Genomic DNA, 18,941 nt, shown 5'->3' on the forward strand with positions numbered 1-18,941 from the left:
TATAATCTTATACTATTAAAAATCTAATGTTTAATATAATTTTGTACTATTATAATCTAATCGGAGTTGCATTATTACATAAATATTAATTTCTATAGTATATTAAAACATCATACACTTGATAATCTAATACTATTATAATAATTGATTTATTTATTTAATAATCTTAAGAATAACTATACTATAGTATAAACACTTAATTAATATGATTTAATAAGATTGGGAGTTATGATCATAGAGTAAATTGGTTAATTTCATGAAAGGTGAAGGATATTTTTGAGAAATGAAAGTTTTTCTAGTGCTCCCTCTTTTAAAGGGAGAATGATATATTAGACTGAATCATACAGATCCGATTTATTGTCAACCCGACCCGCTTTGGAGCCGTATCCTTATCCCCGCAAATCGCGGGTAATGACAGGGGCATTTCGGGAAACGTAAATTCCCGCGTCTTCTATAAATTTAACACGAGAAAAAGGAGGGGGCCCTATGGCGGCAGTCACTCTCGCTCAACACTGACAAAAGTTCTAGGGTTTCTCCCAAAATTTTTGTTCGCGATTCTGAAACAGTGAAACCCCAGGGCTTTTGGTTCGGGATTCAGGTAAGATAGTGCCGATTCACTTCTTAGTTTTCTAATTTGAGGGAATTGTGTTGAATCTGAATTGGATTGTCGAGATATAATGATCAAAATGCCATTTTTCTGGATTTTTTTGTTGGCTTTTTTGTTCACTTTGATTTCCCTCTTCATTGAGTTGGAAAAGCCTCGAATTTCTGTAAGTGGTTTTGGCCCATGAGAATCCGACCCGGTTGTTGGGAATATCTCACGTTGTGGGATTTCTCTTCTCCTCTATAACACAACAATCTCCATCGGAGTCCCATAAAAAGGAATCACTCTCTCGATCCTTCAATTTCGGGGATTGGCTCGGAGTTTTTTGAGGATCGTGTCGTTTTTTTGTTGTTTTGGTACACAATTTCTTCTTTTGACGTTGTGTTGAAGCCCTAAAGCTAGGGGTTTTGGTTCGAGTAGTTTGTGTCGATTCATTGCGTACTTTTTTAATTCTAGCTTTCTTTTTTCTGTTTTGTGGTTGGGAATTCAAGGGAGTTGCGTTAATTCTGAAACCAAAATGTCATTTTGATGGAGTTTTTATGCATTGTTGGCATTTTATTAGTTTCTACTGAGTTTGTTTTGTGCTTTTTGCACTCTTATTCCTCTCCATGTTGAATTGGAATACTCTAGAATTTAGGGGATTTTTTAATTTATCTCTGATTATTGTTTCAAATTTTCCTTTTGTTGGAAATTTAAGAGGATTTTTGTTGATTGTGTACCGGATTAATGGAATTCCTGAAACAAAATTTCGTTTCACTGGAGTTTTTATGCAGTATTCGGGTGTTTTATTCATGCATTGAGTTGGAAAACCTAGAATTTGGGGATTTGTTGAGGTTTCAGATCTGTCTTAGTTGTTTTTACGAAAGAAAAAAAGTCCTATTTCTTTTCACTTTTTAATTGGGAATCCTTCTATTTCCACATTTATGTATTTAATTTTCTCAACCTATCCCTTGAGTGCTCTTTTGCAGATAGAATATCTACTTTATTTTGATTTTGGTTTTTTTAACTTTAAAATAAAGCTTCTTTGCTTGGGAGGTTCTTGGAGGGTTTTTAGTATTTATACTTTCTTTTTGTTTCTTTGGCATGTTACTTTTCCTCAGCACTTTCCTTTGCTGTTCCTTCTCATCTTTTTCTTTTTGTAATTTTTGACTAGTCTGCATACAGACACATGCTTGAACGACAAGCATTCAATCTCCTCATGTTCTATTTGCTGAAGTTTTTAAGAACCCACTGACTTCTACTCTCCATTAGCAGCAGAAGTCAGCACTTTTAGTCCTCAGCAGTTCTTTGTAACTCTATAATATTATAAATATTCTCTCTAATTTAGGACTTTGTGATTGTTGTGGGAGTTTATTTTGAGACAACATGGTAATCATGATAAACTTCGGTACTTTTTGCTTTTCAATTGTTCATAATCAAATGAGAATTTGATCGAACTGTCTATTATTGTACTTTCTTTTGTGTGGCATGACAATCAAATTGCATTAGGTTTATTTGAATAAATTTAAGGGGTAAATTCTCCAAATCTAATAGATGAAAATTTATTTTCAGATTATCCTTCGATGCAAGTGCAGAGTCATGATAGACTAGCATTTCATATTCACTTGTCATTGTTCTCAACAAATTTAAATTCATTAGGACTGATAGCTTACATGTCATTGAAGGATTAAACCGTGAATTTGTGCAAAATGTCTGAGTAACATTCCCTTGTGTGGTACTTCTTCACATACTTTGTGATGACTGTGATGGCACATTTTGAGATTATCTGATGGATCGTCTCTTAGTGTTGTGTGCGTTTATATGGGATGCTGTGGCATCTTTTGAAATGTGCACTTTTCATTTTCCCCCTTATTGGTGATTGATGTTTCTTGATTATGATTCTTATTTCTTTGGTTTATGTTGAAGTATCAAGTTTTGGGGATAATTCATATCAAACTGCAATATTTTTTTATACTTTCACCGAGAAGATTTAGTACTTGGTAATACATTATAGTTAAGTAATATCTAGTACAAAGTTATTTAATCACCTTTAGTTTTCGGTCCAGATGTTGGCTCTCAGATTAATCTGCTTTGGAAACATTCCCTCGAAGGTTTTCTCAAGCACACACGTTAAGTACAGACATCTCTTAGTTTTGCTACCCCAAAACATTCAATATTGTGCTTTGTTCATTCTTTTCTAGTCGGCACTGTGTGTTCATGCTGACTGAGCTCTTGTACTCTTTTTGTGCAAAAATCATGTATGTAGTGTCACTGCACTTATTCTCTTGGCGAGTTCATCATGATTGAAAGTATTTCTGGTTTTCCTACCAACTTCAGGTTGTATCATCTTTCATCAGAAGTTGCAGGTTTGGTGCTTGTCTTGTGAAACCTTGCCCGATAGTTTTGGCATTCAGCAAGGTTACAGGCTTTCACTATTCTCGCACTATACCAGTTATGTCTGGTGAAATCCCCATGAGTGTTGCAGATGGTAACACATTTCATGAGCCTCAAAGAACCTTTCAAGTTGTAGTTGCTGCCACGAGGGAAATGGGCATAGGCAAAGATGGTAAATTGCCCTGGAGGCTGCCATCTGATCTCAAATTTTTCAAGGAGATCACAATGAGTACGTCAGATCCCTTGAAAAAGAATGCCGTGATAATGGGTAGAAAAACTTGGGAAAGTATTCCCACACAGCACAGACCTTTGCCTGGCCGCCTGAATGTTGTTCTAACTCGTTCGGGAAGTTTCGATATCGCGACAGCAGAGAATGTTGTTATCTGCGGGAGCGTAAATTCTGCCTTAGACCTGCTAGCTGCATCCCCTTATTGCTTCTCAACCGAGAAAGTGTTTGTTATAGGAGGTGGGCAGGTGTTAAGGTGAGTTCATGGCTGACTCCTGTAATAATTATTGACAACATTGTCTTTGGTATCAAGTGTTTGCAATTCTTGTTTACAGGGAAGCTCTGAATGCACCTGGATGTGAAGCCATTCATTTCACTGACATAGAAACAAGTATTGATTGTGACACTTTCATCCCTCCAATTGACTTGACTGTTTTTCAGCCATGGTATTCATCGTTCCCAGTGAAAGAGAACAACCTTAGGTATTCTTTCAGGACATATGTGCGCGTGCGGAGTTCTGCTACTGACCTTAGTTCTCTGCAAAATGGGGAAACAACCACTACTAATTTAAAGATGGATAAGTTTGAAATTGAGCAGTTTTCATTTCTTCCGAAAATGATATTTGAAAGACATGAAGAATACATGTATCTCAGACTTGTTCAAGATATCATAGCAAATGGTGCTGAAAAGAATGATAGGACTGGGACTGGGACACTCTCAAAGTTTGGCTGTCAGGTTTGTGCTGGTCTGGTGAAAGTTTCTTCATTGTTGTGTATCTTTTTAACTTAACAAAATATCATTTTATTTTTTATGCTTATGCCATTCAGATGCGGTTCAATTTGAGAAGATCTTTTCCATTGCTCACAACTAAGGTAATACCTATTAGCTGAACCTGGATCTATACTTAGTGAATACAAATTGATTACATATTAATAGGTATGTATATCAGCACAAGACAATTTATTTCTTCTGGATTTGTTTCATTCAGGAGTTCTGTATGGCACCACCTTTCCAGGTGGCTGGACGTTAGTTTGCATTAGACATTAGTAATATGATAATAACTTAGTCAAGATCAAAACAATCCCCACAGTTAGTAACTTAGTAATAATCTCTGAGATATTGGAGAAACCTCTTATGCATTGAACATGTGAAAGAGTAAAAGCAGCCCATTAATTCAAAAAATTCCTTTAAAACTATTCAGTTTAGGTGATTACTTACTGTGAGGTCCAAATTGCCTCCTTTAACTGGGTGCAAATAAGTGTATCTAATTAAGGTACATGACTTAGATTGATACACCTTTAAATTTACCTATGAAAGAGTTTGTTTTTATGTGAATCTATGGCTTCCAATCCACAGTCTGATATCTCTGAACTTATACCATCAGACTTGGCTTGCTTTCTGTGGTAATGTTTGGTTTGACTGAAAAGGTTTCCCCCCTTGCTTATGTGGCATTGCCTATAGCCTCTTCTTTTGTTCCTGCTTTCTCTTAGTAGCTGTGAGTATTAACTTACTGTTGGGTTCAACAGAAAGTATTTTGGCGAGGAGTTGTTGAAGAACTATTGTGGTTCATCAGTGGTTCCACAAATGCAAAGGTAACTTCATTACTATTAAAGGGTACGTTCTGTATTCTACTTGGTACTATTTCATATTATCATTTAAAGCCTTAAGTGGAATTTCTCTATTTCTCGAATGTTTTATTTGTACAAAGTTCTTATGAATTTGGTTGTTTTTTAATGCACACTAGATAAGAGGTATGTCTATAATACATGTGAAAAAATTATATTCTTAAAAACATAGTTTGAAAAAAAAACAATATTAACTAATCTAAAAAAAAACATCATTTTATTGGAGCGATAAATATAGGACAACTCCAGCACAATGTTATTTCCATATAATTTTTGGTTTATTTATTGAATTAAATATTAACATGTTATTACCAAAAAAATAACATGATATACTTTTAAATTTAAGTAGTGAGTTGAAAATTCGTTTTGTTGCTATAGTCTTGTATCTTTATTTTCTCTTTTCTATACCATTTTAGTTGTCATTCATTTGAATGCAAAAAAGATCTACTCGAGAGTCAATTTTATATTAATCTTCTCTAATTGACCTTGGACATTACAATGTTAATTAATTTTTTAATTTAAGATTTAATATTTGAAATAAAATATGAATCAATTTTCTATTACTCTTCTGCAATTGTCCTCGACCATTGCAATGTTAATTATAATTTTTAATTTAAGATTTAATATTAATAGAAGTATTTGAGTGTTTCAAATTTATCATCTGTATTTTTGTTTTTGCTATCTCTCATATCAAATGTCTTATTTATAATTTGATTGTAAATTTCGATTGTTTATAGAGTTGTGGTTGGTTATGAGATAATTTATTTGAGACCAACTTGCACCTAAATGAACCATAATATTCTCCCAAAACAATACTATGGATAAGGTTCTTTATTAAGTAGTATAGATAACTTGTTAAAAATAACAGTAAATTAAGTTCTGCTCTTGGCTTTTAGTTCCACATGTCGAGCTATTCTGCTGTGAGCATGATGTTTTATTGGTTTGGTTCCTATATGTTTCATCTCTATGCCCCAATTTCAATCCCCAAGTCCCTTTGTTCCATAAACCAGTTAGTGGATTCCATGCCACTGACTCATCTTAACAGATATGTTTGTACTTTGCCACATTCTGTGTTCTTTTGGTTGAAGAGGAAGATTGTAAGAGGCTTTCAGCTTAGTCTAGCAAAATTTGTTTCTGCTATGATTCTTAATATACTGCACATTAGTCAAGTAATACTCAAACTGTTATTAAAGATTACAAAGAACATTTTCACTATTTTAAAAGAAATTTGCCATGCACTGTATTTGTTTCAGGGAACTGCTATGAATTTCCATTAAGTACTCACTTATGTTTCATCTTGAGCATGCAAATAGTTTAGCCTCTTGACCACTAGTTTGCCCTCACCCTTCCTCAAATTTTCATAAAACTGGCGCAGAACCTACCATATACCCTGATCTTCTTCTTGGGAGTGACTTGTAATGAATACAATCTAATATAGTTTTCTGCAAAATGACGATAGTTTCTTAAAATTACGAACATATTAAGTTTCAGGTACAAAGTTTAAAGGGAAACTCATTCAGTTATATGTTGTCATTAAGATGCATATGGGCAGAAGGGATGCAATGACAAGTGATCCAAATAATACACACAAATAAGCCTCAAAGAGGATATACACAAAGGGATTACAAAGGAAGAAATTGAATTTGGATATGTAGTTTCAGAGTTGTATCTGAGATTAGAACTGGAATTAGTTGACTTTTATTGGAAGAATATAATAGGCAAGTCAAAGTATTAGGTAGGATCAGAGGATAACTGAGGCATATCATGGATAAACATTAATAATGAAGGAAATTGACATAGAAAACTTAATAAGAAAGCATATGGAAGTCTGTTAAGAAAGCTCTGTGTTCTTCTTGCCCATTTATTTTCTACAGTTGTTTCTGCTATTTTTTCTGAAGTGATCAGTTGCATACGTTTGCATGCAGACACTTGAATGATATTGTTTCATGTTTCAGTTGCACACCAATGCGTAGGGGAAATATCTTTTGTAATCCAGCCAATATATTCTTTCTGTTGTATTCTAGATGTTGCATATGTTTGAGTCCTATTTTTGAGGTCTTTTTTTTTTTGTTTTGCTTCTATTGAATAGGTTTTACAGGAAAAGGGTATACATATTTGGGATGGAAATGCATCAAGAGGATATCTTGACAGGTCTGCTTCACGACCAACAACCTTCTTCTCTTTTCCTTAGTGCAGCCTTCTATGTGTGTTTAGGTAGCAAATTGACTCACTCATATTTCCTCTTCCAGTATTGGTTTAACTCTTAGAGAAGAAGGAGATTTAGGGCCAATATACGGGTTTCAGTGGAGGCACTTCGGTGCTGAGTAAGTTACTATAAAATTTACTTGTTAACAATGAAAGTTGAATATCGTACGGTTATCAATCTTATCACACCCAGAAGTTCTGAAGCATGATCACATATTCTCAGATACATTAACATGCATGCTGACTACTCTGGGAAAGGATTTGATCAGCTGCTGGATGTAATTGATAAAATAAAGAATAATCCAGATGATCGGCGCATAGTTCTTTCAGCTTGGAATCCTTCAGATCTTAAACAAATGGCTCTTCCTCCTTGTCATATGTTTGCACAGGTCAGTAATAATTCAGGCACTGATTCTTTATGGAGATCCGACGACTACTAAGTACTCTATCCATTGTAAGCCTTAAAGTTGGTTTTCTTGATTATGCATCTGGCTTCAGTTTCATAAGCCTTGATGGGGGCTGGATATTAAGTGATGGTGATGTTTAAACATTCTGCTAATAAGTTCTCTGTTCTTTTCCCTTGATTTGTTTCTTTCCCCCCAGCAGCCCCATCTAAATTATGCTTCATCTTTCTAGGTCTATAAAGTCGAAACTTCCTCTGGATCAATACTACTTGAAGCCAGATTTTGATTTTATTTCTTCTATATCTGACTTCTGTTTACGTCTTATGAGCTAGAAGCTCTGACATGCAAAAATGCTTGTGAGGAGTTGCTGCTTTTTTTCTTTTTGAAAAAAGTCAGTGATTTCATAGTCCGTTCTTTTGTTGAAAGATCAACTGCTCCTGGTGTTTTGAATAACTTCGATTGAATTCTACATGTTGCTTTTTTGTTTTTCTTTGTTAGAATGGCCACCCATCCAAATCTATAATTAGTAGAAAGTCTATATAGATTTGCTTTACATTTTGTTTATAGTTCAAGCAGAACTTGAATTTCTCTTAATAAAGCTTAGATATAGAGCATCAGCATGAATGGATCAAAGTTGTATTCAAGCATATTAAAACTTCTTGTGGAAATTGAATTAAAAGACCAATGTTTCGTTCCTCTTAATATAAAGTCACTTTATTTGTCTTTTGGACAATTATTTGTGCTTTTTGATAGTCATTACAGTTTCTGTAATTTTGCCTTAGTGTTGGTATTTAGATTATGTGGGAATTTTTGCAAGCATAAACTAAATGCATCTCTATTGGTTTAGCAAGAATGATGATGGGTTCTATACAGAGTATGGCCTATCTAATGAGACAGAGAATAACAAAATCCATGTACTCTCTAAACAATGACTTGTTCCAACATTTCAACCAAAATAATATTATATTAATGGTTGGAAACTTATTCCATACGTGGATGATCTTTCGGTACTAGTGTCCTAGTAGCTCCAGCATCGGCTTATGACCCAATAAGCAAAAAATTCATCCCTGCTAGAAAACAGATATATTGTTTCGGACAGTGAATAAAAGAAAGATTCATATGGAAAGGGGGATCTTTAGATGCCAATACAAAAAATCCTTGAGCTATTTTCTACCTGCAAAAAATTGATAATCTGTGACAGTAATGATAGAGATTGTGGTTCCAAGAGAGCTTTTCAGTGGATAATTAAACTTTAATATCAATACAAGTCAGAAGATTAAGTGATGAACAAACCGAATGGTGGGAAGATCGTTTACCAAGGTAAATGTTTTATGAGACTATTTAAAATTTCTGTGAGACATAAAAGGTGGCTTCCTGACCATATTCCTATAACCTTTAACAACCATCATTGTGAAGTTGGAAGGTTCATGAAATAGTTGAAATCTACGTGAATGGATGATGAAGATTGTATTATTGCATGAGATCTTGATCACGCAGTTGTTAGATTAACAAAGAAAACTAATAAAATTGCATATATATATATATATATATATATATATATGTGTGTGTGTTAAGGGAAGGCAAACACAAATCATCAGAAGTAGATCTTTTAGAAGTCTTTCGTTTTATCCAAGTGTATGAAAAATTTAGTACGTTTAAATTTGACATTCAGATCATGACATGTGGAGGGCGACTATAAAACCGGGACACGAAATACCCATATAAGCTATATAGCTTATCTGGTACACTGGTTTTCGTTTAAAGTAAAAAAGATAGTATAACACCTTTGGTAGTATGAAAAAAATCTTGATTATTTCTAGTGTCGGTGTTCACTTTTAATTTTTTGAAGCATTTATCTCTACATTTTGGTTTGGTCAAGGGTTTATGCTCTTGTTATAGTTTTTTTTGTGTTTTCTTTCATCTACAAATTGAATTCATCATCGTTTAAGTTGGATCAGGCTTTACCTGGAGAAAAAGTGTGTTCATTACCTTTTTTGAACTTTTGTTTTTTGCTTGGTGAACAATTTGCATTGCCTGATTGTTAAATTTTAAAGTTCAGCTGTCCTTTGATTTCATTGGATATTAATCCTTCTGACTTGTAATTTACTTCTTCCCACAGTTCTATGTGGAGAATGGGGAGTTATCGTGCCAAATGTACCAGCGATCTGCAGACATGGGTCTTGGGGTGCCGTTTAATATCGCATCTTATTCTCTTTTGACATGCATGATTGCTCAAGTTTGTGGTACATTTCTACCAGTCTGGCCTTCTCTTTTTTCTTCTTAAACATATTAATATTTTCCCATGAGTATTAGCTAATGTCTTTTATGCTTATCTCCTATCTAAATTCTTTTAAATTTGTTGACATATTAATATAGTTAGGGAGTTATTTGTAAGATGTGTTTGTAGGGGCCTATATAAGCCCATATTATCTCAGTAATAAACTAGGATTTTTCATTCAATTTGGTATCAGAGCCAAACCCATAGCCGCAGCCTCCCCTTTCTCCCTGCCCCACGTCCGCCTCAACACACCAACCCGCCGCCTAGCCTTCCATGTCGTGCCCATCTAACGCCTCCGCTCAAGACCCGCGTAGGCCACCGAACGCCAATCCGCCCATCTCACCAGAATCCACGACCAGCCCCCTGCTTGCTCGCTTACCTCACTCTAGCTCAAATCACGGCCCCCGACCCCTGCCCTTCACCGTGGGCTCAAAGCCCGCAAAGCTCACATGGACCCCGCTATGCTCAAACCGTCGACCCCCTCCTCGCTCGCGCTCAAAGCCACCCTAACCAGTGGGCAGATCCGCGCTCAAAGCCCCCCCGACCCCCTGGCTGTCACCCCGAACCCACTTGCTGTCACTCTGCGAACCGCCCTGTTGCTCATCTAGCCAACTGGCCACCCAGCCGAAGCGCCCCTACTGCCTCCTCCTGTCGAACCTAGAGTTTGACATGGATTCTCTCGATATTTCAGTCCTATAACTGATGAGAGGAAGAGTGTATATCTCACGATGATGAGATATATCATTTTCGATTCTTGTTTCCTTTGAGAAACAAGAATTTTTGTTGAGATCTTACTCTTTTGTACAGCAGAAGTGCTGCCGAAAATTTTCACTGCGCACAACAAGGGTTTGAAGAAAAGGTGAACATGTGTTGGATCTGAAGCCTGATCGATGGAGGAGATCATCAAGAAGTTGAACCCCGCGAAGGTGTCAACTTTGATGAAGTTGATGAAGTTGTCAGCTGATGAGAGCGCGACAGGACCATCGAAGAAGTTGGAGCTTCCGATCATCGATTTGAAGCTTGATGGACCGGGTACTTACCTGAGCTGGTTACGACGGGTGAGATACACATTTGTAGGGAGAAACCTGGAGGGTTACTTGACAGGAGAGAAGACAGAACCGGATGAGGGCTCGGAGGGAAGAGATGAGTGGAAGTCGACTCATATGTTGGTGTACATCTGGCTCCTCAACTCATTGGTCCAGTCGATCGCCGCCACAGTGGATGGCATTAAGAAGGTGAAGGACGTCTGAGAGAAGTTGAGGAGGACCTATGATGGAGTGGGGAATAACCTGAGGGTGTTCCAGATCAAGGGAGAGATCGACGCCACAGCTCAAGGAGAAAGGACTGTACAAGAGTATGCCACAGAGCTGAAGCGTCTGTGACTAGATTATGATCATTTCTCATCTCGGGCTGCAAGGACCCGGAGTGTAAAGAGAGGTCTTTTTACAAGAGAGGACTATGGTGTTCCTCAAGGGGCTGACATCGGAGTTTGCTCAGAGGACTGTATTGCTACTAGCTCAGCCAAAGATTCCCACACTTGAGAAGACAGTCTCGGTCATGATTCAGGAGGAGACTCGCATTAGGCTGCAGGCAGGGACATGTAGACTTCCTGTGGTGAAGTCAACACTGGTGGCCTCTAACAACACTGGATCCAAGGGGGAAACTCGACAGTGCTACAACTGCTGTGAAGTGGGTCATCTAAGGTATGTTTGCACCAAGCCACCTAAGGAAGGAGATTCTGGTGGACGTGGACAGTTCAGAGGTCATGGTCGTGGGGGTAGACGAGGTGAAAGAGGAGCAGACAACCGGGCGAATCTGATAGTAACAGAGGGAGAAGAAGCTGAGGTGGTCTTTACTGAGGAAGATCATGCGCTTCTAGAGATACTCAGGAGAAAGCAGAGAGTAGCAGGAGATGGAGACAGGAGGAGTGGGATTGAGGAGGCATCCATTTCGTTCTTCGCCAGAGGAAACACTGCTACTTATGCTCATCCGACCAAATGTACTGATGACATACATGCTCTTGCTTCTATGTCTCCCGATAGATCATCAGAATGGATAGTTGACTCTGGTACGTCTCGACATATGACAGGTAATGCTAGTGAGTTTTCATCATATGTTCTCCTAGCATCGGCTGATAGTATCCAAACAGTTGATGATACATTTCTGCCAGTGGTTGGTAAGGGTACTGTCAATTGTACAGGTTCTGTAACTTTGTTCAATGTTTTGCATGCTCCTTCATTTTCAGTAAATCTTTTGTCCATTAGTGCTATTATCCTCTAACTATTGTTTCTTTTAACATTCCCAAGGTGATCTATAAGGAGAAAGTGACAGGACAGAGACTTGAGATTGGCACATGGCGTAGTGGACTGTGGTACCTGGATTGTGAAGGGCTGGACTCAGCATTAGTATCTATGGTAGAGAGAGAGCAGGAGTAGGATCTGAGATGAGTGTTGAGAGTATGTTGCTTCATCACCAGCGTTTGGGACACTCATCCTTTAGTGTTTTGAGTAGGTTGTATCCATCTCTATTTGAGAAAACAAATAAGCAGAACATTGTGTGCGATGCATGCGAGTTTGGAAAACTTACTAGAAGTTCTTATGTAAGTTCTGGTCATAGGAGTTCTCGTGCATTTGACCTGATACATTTAGATGTTTGGGGATCTTGTTCCACAAGTTCTATGAATGGATATAAGTATTTTGTTACCTTTATTGATTGTTTCTCTCGCGTTACTTGGTTATACTTGATGAAAAATAAGAGTGAAGTGTTTGGTTGCTTCCAAAACTTTCATAGGTATGCTCAGACTCAATACGATGAAAAATAAGAGTGAAGTGTTTGGTTGCTTCCAAAACTTTCATAGGTATGCTCAGACTCAATACGGTGCTGTGGTGAATGTATTGAAATCTGATAATGGGACAGAGTATATTAGCAAAGCGTTTGGGGAATACTTGTCAGCTCCGGGAATACATCACCAGACTACATGTCCATACACACCAGCTTAGAATTGGGTAACGGAAAGGAAGAACAGACATCTTTTAGAGGTTGCTAGAAGTATGATCATCTCCATGAATGTCCAAGAAACATTGTGGGGGCAAGCAGTGTTGACCGCAACAGCACTGATCAACAGAATATCCTCGAGAGTGCTGGATTGGAAGTCTCCGTGTGAGACGTTGAAGGGAGATAATAGTGGGCTTCTTCCACTCAAGATATTTGTTTGTGTGTGTTTTGTGAAGGACAACAAGCCATCCGTCGGGAAGCTTGCCCCTAGAGCGGTGAAGTGCATTTTTGTGGGATATTTTGTTACTCAGAAGGGATATGTTTGCTGGAGCCCTGTGGAGAAGAGGTTGTTTATGAGTATGAATGTGCACTTTCGAGAACTCGAGTCATATTACATCCGGAAAGTAACTTCATCTGTTGGTAACTTGTCCGATACTGGAAGTATGAGGCGATGGGGAGAATGGTGAGAGGTCGGTGAATATGGAGAAATCAATTTCTGTATCGATTCCTTGGGAAGGGGAATTTGTTGAGGAGGAGCAGGAGAATGAAGAAGAGGAGAATGAAACAAGAGGTGTTTGGCCCACGGCTTAGGGGGAGCTACTTATCTATAGTAGGAAGGAAAAGCAAATTACGGGAACAGTACCTACAGTGCCACTGGTGCTAAGTCTCTTGCCAACGCCTGCCCCGACTCCTGAGACACCTACACCACTACCAGATTCCTCTCAAGGTGATATCATTCCTCTCCTTACTCCTACACCAATATCAGTACGGAGGACTACTCGTAGTAACGTGGGAAATCCTTTCGATAGATATGGTTGGGATCTTACCCAGTTTGTATCATATTCTAACATCCACCCTACACATGGAGCATTCATTACATCATTGGATTCTGTTACTGTATCTAATAACTGGCAGGTTGCTAAGAAGGACCCAAAGTGGAAAGCGGCTATGCACGAGGAGCTAGAGGCTCTTGAGAAGAACCACACTTGGGAATGAATAAAACTACCAGGAGGAAAGAGAGCAGTTGGATGCAAGAGGTATACATTGTGAAGCATACTCCAGATGGACAAGTTGACTGTTACAAGGCTCGTCTGGTGGCTAAAGGGTACAGTCAGACATATGTCATCGACTATGATGAGACCTTTGCACCAGTGATGAAGATGAGCACTGTTAGGACCTTAATCTCTCTGGCAGTAAATGGTGGATAGAAGCTACACCAACTAGATGTGAAGAATACATTTCTTCATGGAGATCTAGTAGAAGAGGTATACATGGAAATATCATCAGGATTCGACACAAATCAGATAGTGGGTAAGGTCTGCAGATTGAAAAAGTCTATCTATGGGCTGAAACAGTCTCCTCGTGCTTAGTTCGATAGATTCAGGAGGGCTATGATAGGTATGGGGTACTAACAGATTAACGCCGATCATATCGTGTTCTTTCGACGAAGTGAAAGCCACATTACCATGTTTGCGGTATACGTGGATGATATGATTATTACAGGGGATGATGATAAGGAGATTGCCCAACTCAAAGTGAGACTGAGTAAGGAATTCGAGATGAAAGATTTTGGCTTGTTTCGATACTTTCTTAGAATAGAGATAGCTCGAGGAGCGGAGGGGATTGTCCTATCCCAAAGGAAGTATGCACTAGATCTTCTCAAGGAGACAGGGATGTTAGGGTGCAAACCTGCAACTACACCGATTGACCAGAAGTTCAATCTGGGTGTTGAGGCTGGAGAACCAGTTGATCGTGATAGATACCAGAGATTGGTGGACAGGTTGATCTATCTGAGTCACACACGTCCTGATATTTCTTTTGCAGTGAGCGTGGTGAGTCGCTACATGCATGATCCAAGGAAGGGTCATATGGACGCAGTGTACCAGATTCTGAGGTGTTTAAAGAGTGCCACCGGAAAAGGGCTAATATTCAGGAAGAATGAATATATGAGCATTGAGGGTTATTGTGACTCCGATTGGGCTAGCTGTGCTGATGACAGGAGGTCCACCTCAGGATATTGTATCTTTATAGGAGGCAACTTGGTCTCGTGGAAGAGCAAGAAGCATTCAGTGGTGGCGAGATCAACAGCTGAAACAGAGTATAGAGCTATGGCCTTGGGAGTTACGGAGTTATTGTGGTTGAAGAGTATTCTGGTGGAGCTGAAGCTGGATCAAGGAGCAAAGATGAAGCTGTGGTGTGATAACAAGTCAGCCATCAGTATCGCCAATAACGTAGTGCAGCATGATAGAACCAAACACATCGATATCGATAGGTTCTTCATCAAAGAGAAGTTGGACAGTGGATTACTGAAGCTAAGTCATGTTTCAACTAAGGATCAGACAGCAGATTGTTTGACTAAGAGACTTAGCTCAGTAGATATGATTAAATGATGTGACAAGATGGACTTAGTGGATATCTTTCGACAATCTTGAGGAGGAATGTTGACATATTAATATAGTTAGGGAGTTATTTGTAAGATGTGTTTGTAGGGGTCTATATAAGCCCATATTATCTCATTAATAAACTAGGATTTTTCATTCAACTAAATTGATATCGACATGTTAATATGTTGAGTTTAGTTAAATGTGCACCTCAGGTTAGTAGTGATCACAAATTTGGTTCTTAGAATATAAATCATACTCAAGGGCTTGAGATGTTAGGGCTGAAGTAAATTCATGCAGTTTATGGTGATGATTTGATCATAACTGCTCAAGAGTCTTTAGACAGTGTAAATGGGCAACAGTTATACTCATGCCTTGTGCTTATGTATGTATTAAGTTATAAGGTTGTGCCTCATCTACTTGTGCATGTTGAATGTTAAATCTTCCCTCTTCGTAATTTTTACTGACCACTTCCAAACTGAACCATATGTATAAGACCGTTAAGTTCTTTCTTGAATATCTGCGATGCAATCATGCATGAGATACTGTCAAATACCCGTTACCTTGAATGCTTGGATGTAGAGAGGTTGAACCAGCAATATATGTTACTGGTTTTAGGGGTGAAATAGAGAGGTTGAACCAAATCTTGTTATGTTCTAGCTATACAAAGCAATAGCCATAAATAGGCTGCAGTTTACACATCAAAGCTGCATTTTTTGGATCGTCTTCAACAATTTAGATTCAAGGAGTCTTTCAGGGGTTACCAGGGCTGTAACAGGATTTTAAAGCTATTAATAATTGCATGCAGCCTCGAGACAAGAATAAACGAAGACACCATTATGGGAGTATGCAAGAAGATTGGATTTCATCAAGGTGTCAGTTTGTCTTGTTTTCACTTCTAGCTCTGTGTTTTTCAAAGTTATAGAAAGCGCTAGGCGGCGTAGGTGTTGGACCCGGGGCCTAGAGCTTAGGTGCCTAGGCAGGGCTTTGGTATTTTCCTTTTCTTTTTAATTTTTTAATTACAATCAATGTTATCGAAAGCACTAGGCAACATTTGGTGCCAAACTGGTGCCAAACTGGTGCCTAGTGCCTATGTGCTGGGCCTTGGAGGCTTTCCTTATTTTTGTTTAAGCGGTGTCAGAGGAGGTTTTGGAGGTTTTGCTGAAGGTTGGAGGAGTTGTTAGAGGTGTTCGTAGTTGGTGGAGGAGGCCGGTGGAGTTTGGAGAAGGGTAGAGGACATGGAGGTAGCAACATGGAAATCACGACCAACACCTAGCAGTGCAATGGGTGTAAGTGGTCTCCGCTTCCCTAGGCGCTCTTAAGACCTAGGCTGGTGGAGCCTGGGCGGCCTAGGTACCGCCTAGGCCTAGGCGGGAGCCTTTTTAAAACATTGATGTTTTTATTCTCTTTTTAAGTCATAACTAGCAATTCCTTTTGTGGTCTGCGTCGCAAAAATATTCAGTTAATTAAGCCTAATCAAGACCAAGCAGTTATAATCTGTGTATTCTTGAATTACTTAGTAATTTAATTTGAGAATGAATTTTTTTTGTCGAGCTCAGTACCTGAATTTTTTGTCGAGCCCAGTACCTGAATTTGAGAATGAATTACTGAGTAATTTAATTTGAGAATGAATTTTTTTTGTCGAGCTCAGTACCTGAAGCGAGTTTATTATATCTTAATTTTCCTATTCTTATTTTCTTTTATGCTTCTAATTAACAACAGCAACCATTCTTCAATTTCTCATTTCCTATTTCTGTGCACAGATCTTGTTCCTGGTGATTTTGTCCATGTTATAGGAGATGCTCACGTCTATAGAACCCATGTTAGGCCTTTGCAAGAGCAGCTGCAGAAGCAGCCCAAACCATTTCCAGTAAGCAGTATATCCAATTATCCATATAGTTCTTTCATATATATAATTTCAAGCTTTTAAAAAAATGCTGTAGAAAAAGTTTCTCATTTCACGTCTCATCTTTTCTCCATCTTCTAAATGTTGACAGATATTGAAAATTAATCCTGAGAAGAAGGATATTGACTCATTCGAGGCATCTGACTTTAAACTTGTTGGATATGACCCCCACTTGAAGATAGACATGAAAATGGCTGTGTAGGGCCATAAACTCTGCACACTTGGAAGAAAGCTGTCTTGCTGTTTTTTCCTTGGTGATGAGAATATAATTTATAGAGGTAAGTTCCATGGAATCTTCAAACTTGACTCTTGAAATTGCAATTCTTGCTAGTGGTAAAAATAGTGTATCAAGCATCGGTATTGTACATTAGGTGAATAATCTGTGAAAGAGATTAACTCCATGTTGCTTACAACAACAGTAGCAGCAACAACAGCAAAAATAAAACAACAAAAAAAAAGTAATTTTGATTGTTTTGTTATGATCCTATGTCAGAAGATCTTTCTTTACAGTTGTCTTCTTTAAATTTTGAATCTGGTGCAGCTACGATCTGCTTGTGAGAAGAGCTTGGATAAATAAAAAACCAAGAGATCTCTCCTCAAACCGGTTAACTTAATACTACTAGAGTTCAAGAGTTGTTCCCTAATTGAAGGCAAATTTGGGTTGTCTTTTATGCCTACCTGTGACCTCTTTGGAGTTATCAAACCATCAACTTGATGGAATGGTTATAGTACTTTGTATTATTTTTTTTCCTTTTTTTTGGGGGGGTTTAGTTGTGGCTGCTTCTGGGATTTAACGTTGAAACATGAGTACCAAACCTATCTATAATTATTTATGTAGTTAATATTGTGCAAGTTTTCAAGAATCTATATCAGGTTGCTTGTTGGTGGTGGCCTTTGTTTTGCTTATGACTTGGAAGAATTTACAAGAGTGTTCATGAATGAAGGCCGGGCTTGGCAAGGAGCAAGGAGCAAGGAGCAGAGTGGTCTGCTCGTCATCTGTTTGGTTGTTGATCTCCAATCGTTCACTCTTGGTTTTCATTACCCCGAATGCATAGTTATTATAGTTCATTTAGTCTCATAGTTGACTAAATGGAGGCTCACCGGATGCTTATTAGATATTCAATCTTCAACAAATTGTTTTCATGGATGAGTTTTTTCTAGGTCTCTAGTAAATGGTATGAGAGTTAATCTTATGCTTCCAGTTGTAAGTGAAACTGATGAACATTGGTGGTCTACATTGCAATGCTCGGTTGGAACTTGTCTTGTGCGAAGCCGAATGGTCGATGCTTGGATTGCACTATTTTACAACTACGGAATTGCACGATTCGAACCAGCACGTTCACATTCTTTCATAAGACGCGTAACAAAGATACAAATAGTAGTTCGTGAAGGCTTATGAAAGAAATGCTTAATGAGAGCTTGCCTCGCTTCATTTGTCAAAAATTCTGTTTGGGAATGTGGATTTAGACCCTGGATTTGGAATCAAGGATAGTTCAAATCCAAATCCCAAGTTTGGGCAGAATTTTAGGCACGAATTTTAAATCAGTTGATTTTGATCGGGTTGATTTCAAAGCCCAATAGCTAAGATTTCAAATTTTCGCCTAACCCCCTGTGATTTGGCATATATCCATTCCTTCAAATTACAATCGCGCGATTAGATTTCGTCTCTCAAAATTATTTTGTAGTCTCTCTCTCGCATAACCCTAGACCCGCTGCGATTCACCTGAATGCTGCCTCTTCGTCATCGGCACCTCGCCTGAGGCTTCCTCGTAGTAGTTGGCACCTCGCCTGAGGCCTCTTCGTCGACAGCCTTCTTATCCTCCCGCCCAACTCTCTCTCAATTCTAAACCTATTAAGCTCAGTTGTTGCAGAGCTTGAAAAAGGCAGCCATGGCAGGATGGGGAAGAAAGGAGCCTGAAGATCAAGATTTACATTTTTTTCCTTG

General features: G+C 38.3%; 1 protein-coding gene across 8 annotated transcripts; it reads left to right on the plus strand.

Moving 5' to 3' along the window:
* Window positions 486–18,301, plus strand: LOC109830591 (putative bifunctional dihydrofolate reductase-thymidylate synthase). 8 transcript variants are annotated; one of them, XR_002244344.1, is made up of 13 exons: window positions 486–598; window positions 2,650–2,712; window positions 2,921–3,459; window positions 3,539–3,938; window positions 4,031–4,075; window positions 4,730–4,795; window positions 6,918–6,979; window positions 7,078–7,152; window positions 7,257–7,422; window positions 9,557–9,680; window positions 16,854–16,960; window positions 17,088–17,274; window positions 17,850–18,301. XR_002244344.1 is itself a non-coding variant. In XM_020397895.1 (12 exons), exons 2-12 carry the CDS (start codon window positions 2,650–2,652, stop codon window positions 17,196–17,198), a joined length of 1,758 nt encoding a protein of 585 aa, XP_020253484.1. In that variant the 5' UTR covers window positions 486–598; the 3' UTR covers window positions 17,199–17,475. The 8 variants fall into 8 exon arrangements, 1 of the variants encoding a protein (XP_020253484.1); XR_002244343.1 differs by having other exon boundaries at window positions 17,858–18,301; XR_002244342.1 differs by having other exon boundaries at window positions 17,870–18,301.

This window comes from Asparagus officinalis, chromosome 2 (genome assembly GCF_001876935.1).
Source record: "Asparagus officinalis chromosome 2, Aspof.V1, whole genome shotgun sequence".
NCBI classification, from domain to species: Eukaryota; Viridiplantae; Streptophyta; class Magnoliopsida; order Asparagales; family Asparagaceae; genus Asparagus; species Asparagus officinalis.

Bases quoted from the DNA above. Each gene is read 5' to 3' on its own strand.
- LOC109830591 (XM_020397895.1), top strand. From the start codon at position 2,650: ATGTTGGCTCTCAGATTAATCTGCTTTGGAAACATTCCCTCGAAGGTT. The intron at 2,713-2,920 runs GTTAAGTACAGA...TACCAACTTCAG, and splicing joins AGGTTTTCTCAAGCACACAC to GTTGTATCATCTTTCATCAG. The intron at 9,681-16,853 runs GTACATTTCTAC...TTCTGTGCACAG, and splicing joins CATGATTGCTCAAGTTTGTG to ATCTTGTTCCTGGTGATTTT.